Source organism: Leptonychotes weddellii, chromosome 10, assembly GCF_054177405.1.
Source record: "Leptonychotes weddellii isolate Sample4059 chromosome 10, ASM5417740v2, whole genome shotgun sequence".
Lineage (NCBI taxonomy): Eukaryota > Metazoa > Chordata > Mammalia > Carnivora > Phocidae > Leptonychotes > Leptonychotes weddellii.
In genome coordinates, this window is record NC_138378.1 from 90,965,009 (window position 1) to 90,984,130 (window position 19,122).

The 19,122-nt window shown below is 42.1% G+C and overlaps 3 protein-coding genes and 1 non-coding gene across 12 annotated transcripts in view; 2 read left to right on the top strand and 2 right to left on the bottom strand.

Annotated features, from left to right (window-relative positions):
* LOC102747598 (two pore channel protein 2-like) overlaps positions 1–10,190 on the bottom strand; it is a 41,746-nt gene extending 31,556 nt beyond the window's left edge. The window contains exons 1-2 of the mRNA XM_081796813.1: positions 10,048–10,190; positions 8,875–9,087 (exon numbers count right to left, since the gene is read on the bottom strand). The gene's annotated coding sequence lies outside the window, so the exon portion shown is untranslated. The remainder of the gene's footprint in view (positions 1–8,874; positions 9,088–10,047) is intronic.
* An 88-nt stretch (positions 10,191–10,278) lies between these two features.
* Positions 10,279–12,231, top strand: MTLN (mitoregulin). Its single transcript, XM_081796815.1, has 2 exons — positions 10,279–10,659; positions 11,250–12,231. Exon 1 carries the CDS (start codon positions 10,328–10,330, stop codon positions 10,496–10,498), a length of 171 nt encoding a protein of 56 aa, XP_081652941.1. The 5' UTR covers positions 10,279–10,327; the 3' UTR covers positions 10,499–10,659; positions 11,250–12,231.
* A 2,923-nt stretch (positions 12,232–15,154) lies between these two features.
* Positions 15,155–15,257, bottom strand: LOC115940156 (U6 spliceosomal RNA). The gene has a single exon (XR_004074948.1). It is a non-coding gene; the product is annotated as a U6 spliceosomal RNA (small nuclear RNA).
* A 2,105-nt stretch (positions 15,258–17,362) lies between these two features.
* NPHP1 (nephrocystin 1) overlaps positions 17,363–19,122 on the top strand; it is a 53,758-nt gene continuing 51,998 nt past the window's right edge. For all 9 annotated transcript variants that reach the window (XM_081796803.1, XM_081796806.1, XM_081796805.1 and 6 more), the window contains exon 1: positions 17,363–17,463. In XM_081796803.1, the coding sequence (XP_081652929.1) occupies positions 17,395–17,463 (69 nt within the window). In that variant the 5' untranslated portion in view covers positions 17,363–17,394. The remainder of the gene's footprint in view (positions 17,464–19,122) is intronic.

Below are 19,122 nucleotides of genomic sequence, written 5' to 3' on the forward strand. Positions count from 1 at the left end.
AAATTAGTGCGTTTGTCTTTTATTTTTAATTTATTTTATTTTATTTTTTTTAAGATTTTATTTATTTATTTGACAGAGAGAGACACAGCGAGAGAGGCAACACAAGCAGGGGGAATGGGAGAGGGAGAAGCAGGCTTCCCGCGGAGCAGGGAGCCCGATGCAGGGCTCGATCCCAGGACCCTGGGATCATGACCTGAGCCGAAGGCAGACGCTTAACAACTGAGCCACCCAGGCGCCCCTAATTTTTTATTTTTTTTAAGATTTTATTTATTTGCGAGAGAGAGAATGAGAGACAGAGAGCATGAGAGGGAGGAGGGTCAGAGGGAGAAGCAGACTCCCTGCTGAGCAGGAAGCCTGATGTGGGACTCGATCCCGGGACTCCAGGATCATGACCTGAGCCGAAGGCAGTCGCTTAACCAACTGAGCCACCCAGGCGCCCTATTTTTTATTTTTAAGTTAACATATAAAATTTACTTTAAAAAGTTGGTAATTTTTTAAGTTTTAACACACATATAGATTTGAGTACCCAACACCACAGCTGGAATACAGAAAGTTCCATGACCCTAAAAAATTCCTTTGTGCTCCCCCCTTGTGGTCAAGTCCTTTTCCTTCCAGAACCCTCAGCAACCACTGATCTGTTCTCCAATCTATTTTACCTTTTCCAGAGTGTCATATACATAGAATCATATAGCTTTGAGTTGGGTTTCTTTCACATAGCAAAATGCTTTAGAGACTCATCCCTGTTGCTGTGTGCATCGAGAGTAATTCCTTTTTACTGCTGGGTGTTGTTGCATCGTAGGGACGTTTCTTCATCCATTCATCTATGACAGTACATGTGGGTCTTTCCAATTTTTAGCTACTACAAATAAAGGTGCTAAAAACATTAATGTACAGATCTGGGGTAAATATAAGTTTTCATTTCTCTAAGGCAAATTCCTAAGAATGGAATTACTGGTCAGCAAGTCAGTGCATGTTTAACGTACAAAAGACTGATAAACTATTCTCGGAGTCACTATACCATCTTGCATTCCCACTGGCAATGTATAAGAGTTTCAGTTTCTCAGAACCCCTGCCAACATGCTTGGTATTTTCATCTGAAAAATGTTTCAGCTGTTCTAATAGGTGTGTAGTGTTATGTCATCATGGTTTTAATTTGCATGTCCCTAATGACTAATGACATTGTACATTATTTCATGTGCCTATCTTCTGTCTATCTTCTCTAGCAAAATGTCTGTTAAAAGCTTTACCAATTTTATATGGCTGTTTGTTTTTTAGTATTGAGTTTTGAGAGTTCTTTACTTATTCTGCATATAGTTTTTGTTGGATATGTGATTTTTAAATATTTTCCCCAGTCTTTGGCTTGTTCCCCTGATGAGGATGATTCTAAGACTCCCTGTAAGTATCTCCTCACTGACCTGGCCAAGACATGTCGGCTGAAGGAAAGACAGTATCTAAGGAGAGATTACAAATTAATCAAAATTACCCAAAACCAACCACTAGAAGACAGTAAGAAGTACTTCTGAGATTAACTGGGTATTTTGCACAATGGGTACCAAACTTTTCTGAAATAGCAAAAACTTGATACCATTTGACTAAGTCACACTTTTTAGAACCTCCTTCCTGGAATGGAAAAAGCAGCAATGGAAAAGGCTTTCTATGGTCTCACAACATCAGTCTACAATCACCTAAACAGCATCTCCCAGATTATCATAAAACTTCCTTTTTGTATGTACACAAAAGGAAAGGTTAGGTCACGATCTAAAGCTATTAGCGCACGGCACATATCAAAGATTCATGGCCTATGAATAACCTGTCTTTTGATCCAGTATTTAAGGCATATCCTATTTGTCTTAGAGCAAATGAGGCCTTAGCTAAATTAGTAGACACATCTTCAGATCTTATGCTGGAACTTTTAAATCTGATGGTACCACACGCAGAACAGTTTTTACTTCTGAGATCATCTAGCATTTTTCTGCTACTTAACTAATTATGAAATACTGTTACTTTTGCCTTCTCATATACTATTCTTTGTTGTAACACTCTGAAAGTAGCAATTTATTATTTTTTCTGGAGATATAAATAATAATTTGTAAATAGCCTCTTGAGGATTATGATCCTGCCTATAAAATTTGCCCAACTTGAGGTGATCATCAACAACTGGAACTTCACTTTGACTGACATAATAAATGAGTCCAGCCCTTAGAGCTCAACAGTAGTTAGTTAAGGAAAGTAGCATAACCTTGGAGTTTGCACTATTGCTCATACTCCATATTTACCTACATTTTGTTCCACAGGTGAGATGGAACAATCCATAACCAAACTTAAGGGAAAAGGGAAAACTTAAGGGAAAAACTTGGCTACTCAAGGTAGACTCAGGAAGTTGGTGGGATTTGTCTTCAAGCCTAGGAAATACTGGGTCATGATTTCTATGTGCCTTCTAGTCCCATCTTATAATATTCTTAATTATTCCTGTTTGTCTTACAGTTGTTTAACATCTGTTGCCCAGAGTCACAAATGCACATCAATCAAAGACAAAACAAGATGAAAACATGTTGATTGATACTCAGTTGATAACCAGACTTCTGGAAATGAAACCTCATCTTCAAGAAGGATCAATAACAGTGGTAGAACTCTGCCTAATTCCTAGAGTATTTCCTGCAATTCTAATGGATGGAAGATTAAAAAGAGGGACTGAGGAAATAAATTTTCTATCCCCCTACAAAAAATATGACCAAAACAATGAATAACTACTATAACCAGTTTTAAATGCATCTTGATCAATCCATAACAACATCATATCAGTAATTACACTTCTGAAAAGCAACCAATTAGCAAGAGACTCTTTTCAATGGGCAAACTTCTGCAAGTTAGCCAGTCATCAATGAATCACCTGCTTTCACATTTAAGAGTTTTTTAAAAAAAAGATTCTTAAATATTATCATTTTTGAAAATCCACCAATCCCTGAACTGTGTGTCCCAAGACCCTGTATAAGGCCAACACTGCACTGCTGATAGAGACTGTACTTTACAAGTATAGTTCTGACTTGCTTACAAAGCAACACATCCAAAATATCTTTGTTTTAGATAGTAATGAGTGCCCTCTTTCTTAATTATAATTGTAACATTTCATTATTTGCCTGGATTTTCTGTTGTTGATGCTATTTGTCAATTTTTTAAAGTTATGACCTGCAATTTTTAATTACAAATAAATGTTTTTTATCTAAAAATAATTATTTCATTCAACAAGTATTGACTGAGCACACATTATGAAGAAACAATGATAAACAGAAACAAAAATGGTCTCCACCAACAGTCCACTGCGGAAAGCCAGACGTTAACCAAATAAACATACCAAAATACACGAAACATATAACTGTGTCCAACCACCCATGAAAGATTAACAGCTATAGGAACTGCCCCTGTAAACAATTATTAAAAAGTGGATAAAAGACGTCAATCAATTTCAGATGTGGCACAACAGAGAGAACAGGACTGAGACTCCTGAAATAAAGGAAACACATGAGATCAGCCCTATTCTTGCCCTATTACCTGGAGAGAGTTTTGAGGGTTTCTAAGGGCAAGGTACAGGCAGGGCAAAACCAGAGCTTGGCACAGAGTCTTGCTGAGTTGAGGCGATGGAGACTGGAGTTCTGGAAAGAAGAGGTGGCTGGAATTTGAAGGGCAAAGTGCAAGAAATGAGGTTGCTGCACAAGGAGGGAAAAACACCTCCATGACCTATGGAATAATATCAAACAGTCATATACATGTAACTGGACTCCCAGAAAAAAAAAAAAAGGAAGCATAAAAAGATTTGAAGGAAAAAATGGTCAAGTCTTCTAAATTTGGTGAAAACTATTAAGCCCACAGATTCAAGAAACTCGACACATTCCAAACAGAATGAACTTGGAAAAACTATGCAAAACATATCATAACCAAATTGTTAAAACTTTCTGATAAAGTCTTAAAAGCAGCCAGAAGAAGAAAAGATTCACTACAACAGATAAAGACTTCTTTTCTAAAATTAAGCAAGTGAAATCAGAGAGGGAGACAAACCATCAGAGACTCTTAATCATAGGAAACAAACTGAGGGTTGCTGGAGGGGAGCAGGGTGGGGGATGGGGTAACTAGGTGATGGACATTAAGGAGGGCTCATGATGTAATACACACTGGGTGTTATATAAGACTGATGAATCACTGACTTCTACTCTGAAACTAATAATACATTATATGCAAATTAATTGAATTTAAATTAAAAAATTAAAAAATTAAAAAAAATAAAATTAAGCAAGCCAAAAGACAACTTTTTTTTTTATTGACGTTGACACACAATGATACATTAGTTTCAGGTGTACAACATAGTGATTCCACTAGTGTATCTGTTATGCTGTGCTCCCCACAATCGTGGCTACCAGTGGTCCCCATTCAATGCTATGTGGTACTGATAATGGAACACCTTTATACTGCTGCAAGAAAAAACGGTCAACCTCAAAACTGCCAAACATCCACTATCATAGACTATATACCACCACGGTCTCTTGTCTGAACTAGTGGAATGGAGTAGTTTCCTAACCAGTTTCCCTACTTCCATCCACGGCACCTTCCTATCCATTCTCCAACAGAAATCAGATTAATTTTATTAATATGTAAAGAGAACCATGCAACAAACGACTGGCCTACTTCACTCTAAATAAAATCCAAAGCCCCTGACATGGCCTGCAAGGCCTATCTACTTTTCCTGCCTCTCTTCAATGCCTGCCACTCGGGTTCTCACTGAGTCAGCTTCTTGCAGCCTCACAACAATCACAAATGCATCCCCTCGGCCAAGAGAAGGCCTTTCCCTTCCTTTCGTGCTTCTGTGTCTCAGGTCAGGTCCTAACAGCAAAGTCCATCGGAGGCCTTTCTTGACAACTCCCATCCTCCCAACCACAGTGAGGCTCTGCTGTGTTCCCTCAAGCATGGTACACAGTACTTTTTCATCTAAGCACTCACCCGTGTTTGTAATGCTGTATTTATTTGTGCAAGGATTTGATTGTTGTCATTCTCTCTTCTTGATAGGAGATCCTTGAGATTGGCTCCGCATGGAATATGTAGCACTAAATATCCGGCACATGGGACGCACTCAGGAAGTACATATTGGAATAATGAGTGCACTATAGATGACCACTTAGAATTATGAGGAGACAGGCTGGTCTTATTCGGAAGGATTTTTCTGTTCTTTCTGAAAGGATTATGGGAGGCCATTCTACTGTGCATGTCTCCAGAATTATAGACTAGGGAGGCTGACTTGCAGAAGTGCATTACAGCTCCTGCCAAAGAGAAGGATCAAGGCTCACCTTTCCCCACGGTATGGCTTTCATTCTTGCCTATGCACCAGGGAAGAAATGATTCTCACTAGGAAATCACACAACCAGGCACATTTACTTTGCTTGCCCACCTCGCCGAAGTCCCAGCCTCTTAGAGTGTATACTGGTGAAGGCAGGTGAGTGAGTTCAGCACAACACCCAATCACACAAGAATTTTTCTTCCCACTTCCAAAAACTCAGGGGAAGAGAATGGGAAACAAAGGGTCTGACAGTTAAAACTGTGGAGACAACAGGGCTGTGTGCTTGTGGCTCAGGGAAACAGACCCAGCCAGAGTTCTTCCGGATCCAGAGCTCAAGGACCTAAGGGGATGAATGTTCCATGTTAACCATGGCAAAGCTTCACCCCTTCTGGAGGCTTTAGTGTATAAAATGACTGCTTTGTTGCTTAGGGTCCTGGAGTTGCAGAGGAAATCAATTCCATTTATACACTTTAAATTATAATACTGTAAATGACAAAACCTTTTCCCTGGGCAAGTACTTCAAACAGCAAACTGAACAATAGCAGTTAATGTATCATTCAGAAGACACTCATGTAATCAATTAACTCATTACACTTAACTATTCAGCCTCTTAATCCAAATTTAATCATCACCTCAAAGCTAGTTGACCATTATCAAGTCTACTAAAATGTCCCATTGAAATAAGGCACTCTGGGGAAAAATACAGTCACAAGGCAGGGACACATTGACTCTAAAAAGGATTTAAAATCTTATATCCCTGCCTCCTTCCCAGCGCTCTATTCTCCCCTCTGGCCAGAGTTTGCTCCTGCTAAAAAAAAAAGGGCATCTCTGGGACACCTGGGTGGCTCAGTCGGTTAAGCATCTGCCTTTGGCTCAGGTCATGATCCCTGGATCCTGGGATCGGGTCCCACATCAGGCTCCTTGCTCAGCAAGGAGTCTGCTTCTCCCTCTGCCTCTGCTGCTCCCCCCTGCCTGTGCTCTCTTTCTCTTTCTCTCTCTCTGACAAATAAATATAAAATCTTTAAAAACAAACAAAAGGGCATTTCTATGGTCTCTGCCAGCTCTAATCACCTATGGTTTTCCCATATTCAAGGCCTGATGTGCCTTGATGAGGGTAGCTTGGCGTTGGGTTTATTTTTAGCCCAAAGGCCACTTAGGGATGAGGTAAGAATTCAAGTGAGATTCAAATTTGCAATAATACCAGTGGCTTGAGCATACAACTTCAGGCTGCCAAAACTGGATTTAAAAATGTCTTAGGGGCAGAATGAAGCGGGGGAAATCGGAGGAGTGGACGAACCATGAGAGACAATGGACTCTGAAAAACAGGCTGGGGGTTCTAGAGGGGAGGGGGGTGAGAGGATGGGTTGGCCTGGTGGTGGGTATTGAGGAGGGCACGTTCTGCATGGAGCACTGGGTGTGAGCACAAACAATGAATCATGGAACACTTCATCTAGAACTAATGATGTAATGTATGGGGATTAACATAAGAATAAAAAAAATAAATAAATAAAACACAGGATGATAAAAAAAAAAAATGTCTTAGGGGCACCTAGGTGGTTCAGTCAGTTAGGTATCCAACTCTTGATCTCAGTTCAGGTCTTGATCTCATGAATTTGAGCCCCACATTGGGCTCTGTGCTTGGCATGGAGCCTACTTAAAAAATATAAATAAAATAAGTATGTCTTAGAGCTACTGAATCATACCCAGCTCTTCACTTTACAAATGAAAAAACTGAGATCCAGGGAAACTTCATTTCTTCTGATGATCCTACTTACCTTTCTTTTTTTTTTTTTTTTTTTTAAAGATTTTATTTATTTATTTGAGAGAGACAGAATGAGAGAGAGCATGAGAGGGAGGAGGGTCAGAGGGAGAAGCAGACTCCCTGCCGAGCAGGGAGCCCGATGCGGGACTCGATCCAGGGACTCCAGGGTCATGACCTGAGCCGAAGGCAGTCGCTTAACCAACTGAGCCACCCAGGCGCCCCCTACTTACCTTTCAAGATTCAGTTCAGACACACACATGTAAGACTTCCCTGACCACTCCTTGCTGTCATCAACCCCAAATATTTACTGACTGTGTGTTAGGTACCAGCCCCTACTGCAGGCACTTGGGATCCACCAGTATACAATTGAGACAAAAATCCCTGCCCTTGAGTAGCTTACACTGTGGCAGGGGACAGGCAATAAACAATAAGCGTAATAAATACAAATAAATACTGTAAATCCTAAAGTAGGTGGAAGGCTATAAATACTATGGAGGAGGAGAACAGAGCAGGGAAAAGGAGATCAGGAATGCCAGAGAGTGGGGGTTGGTTCATTTGTGATTTTTAAATAGTCATGTAGGTCTTGTTGAGAAGGTGGCAGGTGACAAGAACTTAAAGGGGTGAGGAAGTTAGTTATACAGGCACCTGGGAAAAGAGTGTGCCAGTCAGGGGTACGGCACACACAAAGGTTCTCTTTTATTTTTAAGATATTTATTTATTTGAGAGAGAGAGACAGAGTGTGTGTGTGTGTAATCGGGGGGAAGGGCAGAGGGGGAGAGACAGAGAATCCTCAAGCAGACTCTGCGCTGAGCGGGGAGCCCAACACAGGGCTCAATCCCAGGACCCTGAGATCATGACCTGAGATGAAATCAAGAGCCAGACGCCCAACCTACTGAGCCACCCAGGCGCCCCAGCACATGTAAATGTTCTTAGGTAGCAGCAGGCCTAGTAAGCACAAGAAACAATGAGCGCATTGGTGAGAGAAGTAAGGATTGGAGAGAAACTGATCATGCAGAGCTCTGTGGACCACTGCTGGGGCCTTGGTTTGAACAGAAGAGTGAGATGATCCAACGCCTGACCTCAAAGATTCACTCTGGCTGCTGCATTGAGAACAGAATGTGGTGGACAGATACAGAAGTACAGAAACCTGAAGGCGGCTATTGCAGGGACTTAGATAGGAGATGAGGGTAGCTTGGAACCAGTGGTAGCAGCAAGTGAGAAGTGGTTTAATTCTGGCCATATTTTGAAAATACAACCAACAGATTTGGTTGATAGATTAGATGGATTATAAGACAGAGTGTTTCTGAGGGTTTCATTCTTTTCTTAAGTCTAAGCTACATACTTAACTAAATTCCAGTTCATCAGAATGTGTTGTAATTGTTTTTCCATCTTTGACTCTGCACCAATCTCTCTGAGGGCAGATGTGCTGTATTCACTTCTACATTCCCAATGCCTCCTGCAGCATTCAATAAATATTTGCCAAATAAATGATCATGAAGCATGGTAGACATGAATTCATACTGGACCCAATACTATCTTTATCATCTCTCTGCCAAGATGCGTTCTACCTCAAGTATGAAAATCCATTTCCTAATATGAGGTCAGTTAGGCCCCAATCTAAGAGTTCAGGCTCCACATGCTGGTCTCTCTTTCCTGACTGTATTAGTTTTAAAACAATGCACATTTAGAATATCAGCTTTCCGTGGGTTAGGAGTCCAGGCACACAGTCTTCTGTTAGGTTCTCACAAGGCTACAATCAAGGCATTAGCCAGGCTGTGTGTGTTCTTACTTGGAGGGTGAACTGGGGGAGATTCTGTTTCCAAGCTTATTCAGGTTGTCGGCAGTTAATTTCCTTGGACCATAGAACTGACTGACGGCTCCAGTTTTTTGCTGTTGGCTGGAGGCATCTTGCTGTTTCTAGAGGCCACCTGCAGTCCTTTGCTACATGACCTTCTTCAATATGTTCACTCACTTCATCAAGCCCACAAGGAGAGTCATCAGCCTGTTGAAAAGAAATGTTATATAGCATAAAGGAATCCCAGGAGTGACATCCCAGCACCTTTGCTTTATTCTATTAGTTCGAAGCAAGTCACAGATCAAGCCCACATTCAAGGAGAAGAAATTACACAAAGGTGTGAACACTGGGAAGTGGAAATCATCGGGGGCCACCTTAGGGTCTGTCCACCAGAATGACTTTTATCAGTAGAATTTTTTTACCATCGCAACAATTCTGACCCAGTGTTCATTCTGGCATAGCATGGCCCTCTAGACTTCACTGTCCAATATTGTAGACACTAGCCCCATATGTGACTGGTGTGATGGAAGAAGTGAACTCTGAACTTCTTTTAAAATTTTAATGAATTTAAATTAAATTTAAAAACTGGGGCGCCTGGGTGGCTCAGTCGGTTCAGCATCTGCCTTCGGCTCGGGTCATGATCCCGGGGTCCTGGGATCGAGCCCCGTGTCGGGCTCCCTGCTCGGCTGGAGGCCTGCTTCTCCCTCTCCCACTCCCCCTGCTTGTGTTCCCTCTCTCGCTGTGTCTCTCTCTGTCAAATAAATAAAATCTTTAAAAATAAATAAATAAAAATAAAAACTGATATTCAATTCAGTTATTGGAGAAATTTTTATGTGTCTTTGGAACAACCTGGCTATATGAATCTAATTTTTCAACGAACTTTTATGAAATCTAGATACTGATCAAGTATTTCCACTGAAAATTTAGTGTTCACATTGAGATATGCTGTTAATTATAAAATCACCAGATTTCAAACTTAGTATAAAAAAGAAGTATCCCAATAATCATTTTATATTGATTACGTGTTGAAATGATAACATCCTGTATATATTGGGCTACAAAATATATTATTAAAATAATTTTCATGGTTTTTTTTAATGGGTTACCAGTAAATTGAGTTACATATGCGGCTCGCTGAGAGAAAATACAAAGAGGTGTTGAGCTTACAATGAGGCTGGAAAGGCACACCATCAAAGTTTGCTAATAAGGCAAGACAATATCTAACGCCAAACAATAATCACTGTGGCGGCTCAGAGGAGAGAAAGCCGGGGCCACCCACAGGCCGGCCAGACTTCAGCAGAAGACGAGCCAGGCGCCCCTGAGTGTTTAGAGTGGACGCACCGCAGGACGCGCTGCGCACGCACCGCCGCGCGCTCCGCCCGGGAACGCGGGGCGCCATTTGACCCCGCCACCGCGCCGTAGGTCGGGCTGCACGCCGCCGGCTGCCATGGCGGACGTGTCCGAGCGGACGCTGCAGCTGTCTGTGCTAGTGGCCTTCGCGTCCGGAGTGCTGGTGGGCTGGCAGGCGAACCGGCTGCGGAGGCGCTACCTGGACTGGAGGAAGCGGAGGCTGCAGGACAAGCTGGCGACGACTCAGAAAAAGCTGGACCTGGCTTGAGACCCCGCGCTGTCGGCCCCCGTCGGCCCCCGCCGACCCCGCGCGCCCACCTCGCGCGCCCACCTCGCCTGGCCCACGCCGGGGCTCCGGCCCGGCCGCGGCGTGAGCCGCGCTAGCTTCATCCGCCTGCCGCGCCTTGATCTTTTTGGAGTCGGTGAGCAGTACTTACGGGGCGGAGAGTAAGGGGAGACGTTGGGGGCGGGCGAATATTTTGGGGCAGGAGCGCCTGTGGATGTTTCATAGGGGTGACTTTCTCCCAAAGACACCAGGATTCTGAGGAGGTTTTGTTTTCTCCAGTAACTTGCAGTAGGTGTCCTAGTTCAGTTCACTGCGTGCCTTTAGTGGGAATGCCTTACCACGTGCAACATTGTTGCACCGTGACATTAAACTTCAAAAAGGAACATACTGGGAAGAAGGAAAGGAAGAAAACGGACCGTGGAGATATTCTTGCCACCTCCTACCCCCTTATTCTTTTCGATAATATTCCTGGTAGACCATAGTACATCTTTGCGTTCATGGTTTGTCATCTCCAATCTGAATTCTTTGGTTGTTGGCAGCCTGGTAAAGTGGAAAGAGCAGTGGCCTGGAAGTTAGGAGCCTTACATCTAGTGGTAGCTTTATCATCAGAGCTGTGCAAATTGAATTATCTGTAACATCAAATCTAGTTCATAGTTTAACTCCACAATGGAATAATTTGGAAGTTAACGATTATATTATTTCTGATTGTTTTTCTCTTTTCTGTTTCCAACAGTTTGTCGAAGATGGATATAGAGCACTGGACAGATCTAATTTCTCCTTGCACTTTATGAGTCAATTTTATTTTTAAAATAAAAAAAAATTTAAATATCTTTGAATCTTCTATCAAAAGGAAAGGAGTATCTTGCCTGCCAAGCAGTTTACTTCATCAAAAGATCTGGATTCTCAAAACTGATCTATTAGTGTTTTTGAGCAGTTACCTTCCTTCTTAAGGAATCTATGCCAGTTCCTTGGTACAACTGTGAAGCAGAGTTGGCCTAGTGACCATATGGAATCCTTTTGGCCAACTGTTACTGGATCTGTTAGGAAAGCAAGGGGCTGTGTAAAAATAACTGAGTTAAGGGTGATGTATATGCCCCAAGTATAGAGTGATAACATACTCCAATTATTACTGGCAAAAATTTCACTTATATGTCATTATAGAATATATGTTAAAGGAAAACCCTAACCCTCTTGACTAAAGCTTAGTGATAAATTCCAACTATTACCTAAAAATCAAGAGTAAGTGACTAAGTCCTTGGTTATTTTTTATTTGCAAGAGGTGTTTTCTATAACACTGTCCTTGCTCATAAAGATTAATTTTGTGTCTCAGCGCATTTAACAGCAGCTCCATATTAACATAAAAGTTAGAATAGTTGGGGTGCCTGGGTGGCTCAGTCGGTTAAGTGTCTGCCTTGGCTTGGGTTGTGGTCTGGGGTCCTGGTATTGAGCCCCGCATCGGGCTCCGCGGGGAGCCTGCTTCTCCCTCTCCCTGCTGCTCCCCCTGCTTGTGCGTGTGTGCGCATGCTCTCTCTCTCTCTGTCAAATAAATAGATAAATCTTTAAAGAGAAAAGTTAGAAAAGTTGTTTCTACACAAAGCCTTTTTTTTCCCATTTTATTGGGAATGGGAGTCGCAACTCCTCATGATCCCAGTGCAGCTCTTTCTGCCCCCAGGTCCTGTCCCCGTGCTTTAATAAAACCACCTTTTTGCACCGAAGACGTCTCAAGAATTCTTTATTATGCTTTATTACTTCCAATACTTGTTTTCATTCTGTGAATGCAAGGACTAAAATGTTAGTTCTTAGAGCTCATCCCATCTGGGCTGCAGTGTGCTTCTCAACCATATGAGAAGATAAAAGCCATTAAGTGGGAATTCCCTCATTATTCTTCCTCTCAGTAGCTCTATTGAGGGCAGAGGTTTTCAACAGCGCTGCACAATGTAATCATCTAGAGAGCTTTAAAAATACTGATCCCTGCATGCTACTCCCCACAGATTTGGATTTATGTAGTTTGGGGTGTGCTTGGGCATTAGGATTTTTAAAGTTCTGCTGGTGATTGTGATGCTCAGCAGACGTTGAAAACCACTGGTTTTGAGGCTTTATCTCATTAGTTTTTCTTTCTCAGAAGAGAATTCTGCATCCCACCTCCCCTGCCCTCCCCATGCCAAGGACCTTCCTTGTTCTCTACTACACCATTTTTGTCTAGCGTCTGCAGTTTCTCCCTGCTTTCCCTCTATTAACAAACATGCACAGGTTTGACTTCAAAAAAAATTTTTAGGGCACCTGGGTGGCTCAGTCGTTAAGCGTCTGCCTTCGGCTCAGGTCATGATCCCAGGGTCCTGGGATCGAGTCCCACATCGGGCTCCCTCCTCGGCGGGAAGCCTGCTCTCCCTCTCCCACTCCCGCTGCTTGTGTTCCTGCTCTCGCTATCTCTGTCTCTGTCAGGAAAAAAAAAAAAAAAAACTTTAGTTGACCCCATCATTTGCTAATTAGAAAAAGTCCACTATCACTTTCTTCCTAAATATTTTGCCCATTAACCTGTTGCACTCTGCCCTCTGCAACCCCCCCAGAGCCTTTGTCATCTAATGGCCATTTCTGAATCCTTGAGTTTTCACCTCCAGGGTATTTGATAATGCCAGGATGTCCCTTGAAATTCTTCCCACACTTCCCTAATAATTTAAAACCTTCCCACATTTCCAAACTTTCACTACTGCTCCCTTTTCTAAGTTTTTTCAACTTCAGTCCTTGGTCCTCTGCTCTGTCCTTTCCTTTGGATTACCCAACCAGTCCCCAGGCTTAACTATCATATCCAAGCAGAACCCCTCTAAGATATTTCTACCTCACCTGATCCTTTTATTTCCAGCTTCACACTTAAACTGCCTGGTGTTTTCATTGGATAATCTTACTCAAGAACTCAAATGCAATGTGTACTTGGCAGGAAATTGTGCAGGTGACACTTCTATGACAGTCTTTGGTAGGTGGTACAGCTTCATGATTCTAGTCCATCACCCTAGCTCATAAGCTCTTTGAGCCCAGTGCCTTAAACATCTTGTACCACAGGTCCAACCACTGCTTTCCACTAAGGTGCTCATAAATATTTGACACTTTTGAGGTGAATTGTTTTAAGATCCTGAAATAGCCAACTTTCTCTGTTTTCTTTGTGTAATTTCTTTTTAGTAGGTTCCTAACTACTTGGTCCCACCAGTTCTACATAATGAGTCTCTCAAAAACCATTAAATTCTTTTTCAGTGTCTCCTGTAAGGTAGCAATACAAAGTTGACAATTCATTTTAACACACTGATGGAAGAAAATCATAATGAGTTTTACAAAATACCTTGTTCTCAGGAGAAACAGTCACCATGTTTTGCTCGGTTTCAGCTACCTCACCACAAAACTTTGTTTTAGGTTACTTTTGATGTAGGAAAGATGTTAGGGTTCAGAGCTGATGGCCAAGAAAGAATTCTTGAGACATTTTCGGTGCAAAAAGGTGGTTTTATTAAAGCACGGGGACAGGACCTGTGGGCAGAAAGAGCTGCACTGAGGTCATGAGGAGTTGCGATTATGTACTTTCAAGCTGGGAAGGTGTTAGGGAGAGCGTAAGTCTCTAGGAATTTTGGAAACGGTTTCCAGGACCTTGAGGCAGCTAGCTATTGTTAGGAAAAGGTCATTTATTACTGTTTAGTAAAAACTCAGTTATGAGACCCCTTCAGATGTATATCAGTGGGTCATATGCTTAGGGGATGATTGCCAACATGTATCTTGCAGGGTAGAGATAAAGGAAGTTTCCAAAGGATTTTTTATATGTTAAAGTAGACTTACAGGATCCTGGGGGTTGGGCTATGATTGTCTTTTGCCTTTAACAAAGTATTAACATTGAGGCAGCTGAGTTCCTAGGTCACTTTGCCTGTTTCAAGGACTTGTCAGTGGGCTGTAAGTAGTAAGGAAATTTAATTTTTCTTTTGCCTTTGCTTCCCACATCACTTTGATTTTAATAATGGCATCAAGGGATAACAAGAAAGAAGCAATGACTACTGTTAAGGTGACTGCTGAGCATTACAAATCAAAAGAAATATAAATTAATGAAAAAGGCTGTTAGCAGAGTAATCTCATCCCTTATAGCACACTGAATACTTAAATAGTATGTCTCAGCCTTAAATATGCACATGAAACACTGGGGTATTATTAAAATATAGATTCTGATGCTGTAGGTCTGTGGTAGGGCCTGAGAATATGCATTTCTAACAAGCTCCTCAACGGAATAAATGGTTATAACCCTGAATATGGTACAAAATGTATAAAATTAAAGTCATCTTTCCACTTGAGGTGAACAAGAGTAGGCAGCTTTTTGCATCCTTCCCCATTGCTCATACACACATGCAGGGGTTTTATTTGTTTATTTTTACCAACATAGAATTATACTATATTCATGACCCTGTACCTTTTTCATTTAAAATATGGAAGTCCTTATAAATCAGTACAGAATATTTTTTCCAATTTACTTACAGATATATATGTAAAATAAGTATAAATGATGGATTTTGCTTACCTCTTACAATACCACTTAGAAGTACTGATTTATTAATCCATTTAAAAATATCTTACAGCAATCCTTTTTCATTTGTTGTTACAAACATTTTTTTTTTAAATATAGAATGCTTCACGAATTGCATGTCACCCTTGCACAGGGGCCATGCTAATCTTCTCTGTATCGGTCCAATTTTAGTATAAATGAGCCCTGTTACAAACCCCTTTTTAAAAATTGTATTTATTGGGGCACCTGAGTGGCCCAGTCGTTAAGCGGCTGCCTTCGGCTCAGGTCGTGATCCCAGGGTCCTGGGATCGAGCCCTGCATCGGGCTCCCTGCTCCGCGGGAAGCCTGCTTCTCCCTCTCCCACTCCCCCTGCTTGTGTTCCCTCTCTGGCTGTGTCTCTCTCTGTCAAATAAATAAAAAGAAATTCTCTAAAAAAAAATAAAAAATAAAAACTGTATTTATCTATTAGAGAGAGTGAGTGTACGAGCAGGGGGAGAGGCGAAGGGAGAGGGAGAAGACGACTCCCTGCTGAGCGTGGAGCCCAACTGTGGGGCATATCCCAGGACCCCGAGATCATGACCTGAGCCAATTGAGCCACCCAGGTGTCCCTGTTACAAACCTTTTTAATGAAAATACTATGGGGGCGCCTGGGCGGCTCAGTCGGTTAAGCGGCTGCCTTTGGCTCAGGTCATGATCCTGGGGTGCTGGAATCGAGCCCCATGTCCAGCTCCCTGCTCAGTGGAGAGCCTGCTTCTCCCTCTCCCTCTGCCTGCCACTCCGCCTACCTGTGCTCTCTCTCTCTCTGTCAAATAAACAAATAAAATCTTTAAAAAAAAAAAGGAAAGAAAAAATACTATGGCTATTTGAGTCAATTATTTTTAAAGATTTTATTGAGGGGCACCTGGGTGGCTCAGTCATTGGGCGTCTGCCTTCGGCTCAGGTCATGATCCCAGGGTCCTGGGATCGAGCCTGCTTCTCCCTCTCCCTCTCCCCCTGCTTGTTCCCTCTCTCGTTGTCTCTCTGTCAAATAAATAAAATCTTTTAAAAAAATAAAGATTTTATTTATTTATTTGAGAGAGAGAGCATGAGTGGGGTGAGGGGCAGAGGGAGAAGCAGATTGCCCACTAAGCAGGGAGTCCAATGATGCAGGGCTCGAATAAGTATATTAAGAGTGTATCACACAACGAAATACCAGAGAGCAATGAGAACTGAACAAATTACAACTACATACCATGATACAGATGCATCTCACAAACATGTTGACTGAAAAAAGCCCAACAAGATGCCGGGACACACTGCATGATTCTGTTGTACAGTTTTAAGAGGCAAATCAAGTTTTTATTGTTACAAGTTGGACAGTGTTTACTTTTGGCATAGGAGGGTGGGTAGGGATTAGGAGGGGAAGACTACTTAGAGTGCTGGTAATGTTCTGTATCCCAATTTGGGTGATGTGACATGAGGGTGTGTTCAGTGTGAAAATTCAATGAGGTGGACACCTGTTTGTCGTTCTTCTCTATGTATATTTGAAGAAAAAAGTACACAAATAAGTAATATAGTAGTTTGGCCTGTGGAATCAACCTGTTTGTTGTACTGAAGCGCATTATGTAGTTCATCATTTGAAAAGTGAGCTCGTACCATGATCATTCCTATTGGCTGTAGTGCAAAGTTTGGGAATTGGACTTAGAGGATTCCGTACCACCTGGAAAATGTTACTACAATTTCCCTGAGAAAAGATACAAAATGGAGATCGTAATTATTTGCTCAGACACTTGTTGAGCAGACAAAATCACCGTCCTCACAGAACTCAGGATAGACAACGTGACAACATGCAAAACTAAAATGAAATGGAACCAGCAAAACCCCAAATGGCAAAGAATTAAAAACTGTCCTTTGATGTGAGAATATGCGACAAAATCATGTATCCCATGAAGGCCACACAGGATAGCTATCCTTGCAGTTAATTTAAGAGTTTAAGATGCTTAAATTGTACCTTACGATTACTTTAGCAAAACCGGCATCAGAAAACAAACGCCGTTAACACCGAGAACCCCGACAGTAATGGCGTGGTAATACTGAGGTACCGTGGGACATGTAGTTTCCAACGCCGCTGGGCTTTCTCTCCCACCTCCACCCCAACCCTGGCCAATAAAACAGGACTACCTGGGCAGCGGGCCTAATCTGAAAGGCCAGGACCTGCGGGGTGGCGCGGTGGCTACCACAACAGACGACGACCTCCACGTTTTTCTTCCATTCGCCTGCGAGGCGGACGCGCAGTGATTACGTCACCGTCCCACGCCGCCGCCGTTGTTTCCCTGGCGACCGGTGCGCGCTCAACGCCGAGGCGAGGGAGATGCTGGCTAGGCGGCAGCGAAATCCTCTGCAGGCCCTGCAGCGCCGCAGTCAGGAATTGAAGCTACAGGTATCGTCTGGCTGTCCAGCCGGGGGCCTGGGCACCACGAGGTGGCTTGGGCTGTGGCGGCGGGCGAGATCTGGGGTGCACCCTAATCCTGGCAGCCTACGCCGACCCACTTCCTTCCCGAGTTATAGCGCTCCCTCCTCCACCCCAGCATCCCGGCACTAACCCCGATTCTAACCCCTCCTGCTCCTAAACACAACCCCCGGGAAGCTGAACCTCCCGAAAATCGTGACCCATCGACCCGTCCTCCCCCTCCCCTTAACATCTCAGTCTCCAACCTGACAACACCCATAACCCACCTCACCTCCAAATTTAATCTTAACAATAACCTTTTCCAACCATCTCCGCGCCCATCGCTTTCCTCCACTCTCCATTGCCCCCTTACCTTTGAGCCATCTTTCAGTGAAGGCTGTTTTTGCTTCACATGAACTCAAACCAAATATGTGTCAAAGAATAGTCCTAATAGGTAAGAAAAATATTAGGATACGACAGATTAGCAAAGGACATGAACTAAAGAAGTGCAAGGAACTCATAAACATGAGAAAAGTCAACTTAAAAAATAATCAAGTAACTGCAAAGGAAATAAACTATCACAAACATTTAAAAAATCTCAATGGTCAGTACTGGGGAGGGTGTGATGAAACATGAACTTATATACGCTGCTCCAGAGTATAAGGTACAGCATTTCTGGAAAGCAGTTTGACAAGATGTAGTAAATATTTACGCTCCTAGGCTGGGTAATTACATTTCCAGGGATTTTCCATACATAATAATAAAACATTTATTGGGACAGAGATTAATGTATAAAAGTGTTCATCGCAATATTACTTATAATAGAAAAGACTGGATATCACTTAATGATCAGTAATAGGGGAATGGATAAATAACTTAGGATGGGATATAATAGTATGATTAAAATTTGTTAAAATATTTTAGTGTGTTAGGGAAAATATTTGTGATAAAATATCAAGTTAGAAAAAATAAGATATAAAATTGAACATACAGTATTTCAATAAAATTATTTTATATCTAATATACATAGAAAAAAGATTGAAGGAAACATCCCAGGATAGTAACTGTGTGTGCTAGAATGCTGATGTTTATTATGTTTTTCTTCATACTTTTTGGTATTTTCATAATTTTGAACACCAAATATATATGACTTTAAAAAATACGAAGAAAAAATAAGTAGTAATTAATGGTTTGTTAATTTTTTTCCAAAATTCTTATTTTGCTTTGCTAATTTTACTTTTTTTATTTGATCTATTAATAAATAAAATTATTGTCTAATCTTTGATAGACAAGAGATTTACTGAGTGCTCATATTTGGTCCTGTTTTGGACTCTCATTTAAAAAGTACAAAGATTTGGGGCTCCTGAATGGCTCAGTGGTCCTGGGATCGAGCCCCGCATCCTGCTCCCTGCTCAGTGGGGAGCCTGCTTCTTCTTCTCCCTCTCCCTCTGTCTCCTGGCTTGTGCTCTCACTATCTCAAATAAATAAATAAAATCTTTAAAAAAGGGCGCCTGGGTGGTTCAGATGGTTAAGCATCTGCCTTCGGCTCAGGTCATGATCTCAGGGTCCTGGGATCGAGTCCCGCATCGGATTCCCTGCTCAGTGCAGAGCCTGCTTCTCCCTCTCCCTCTGCCACTCCCTCTGCTTGTG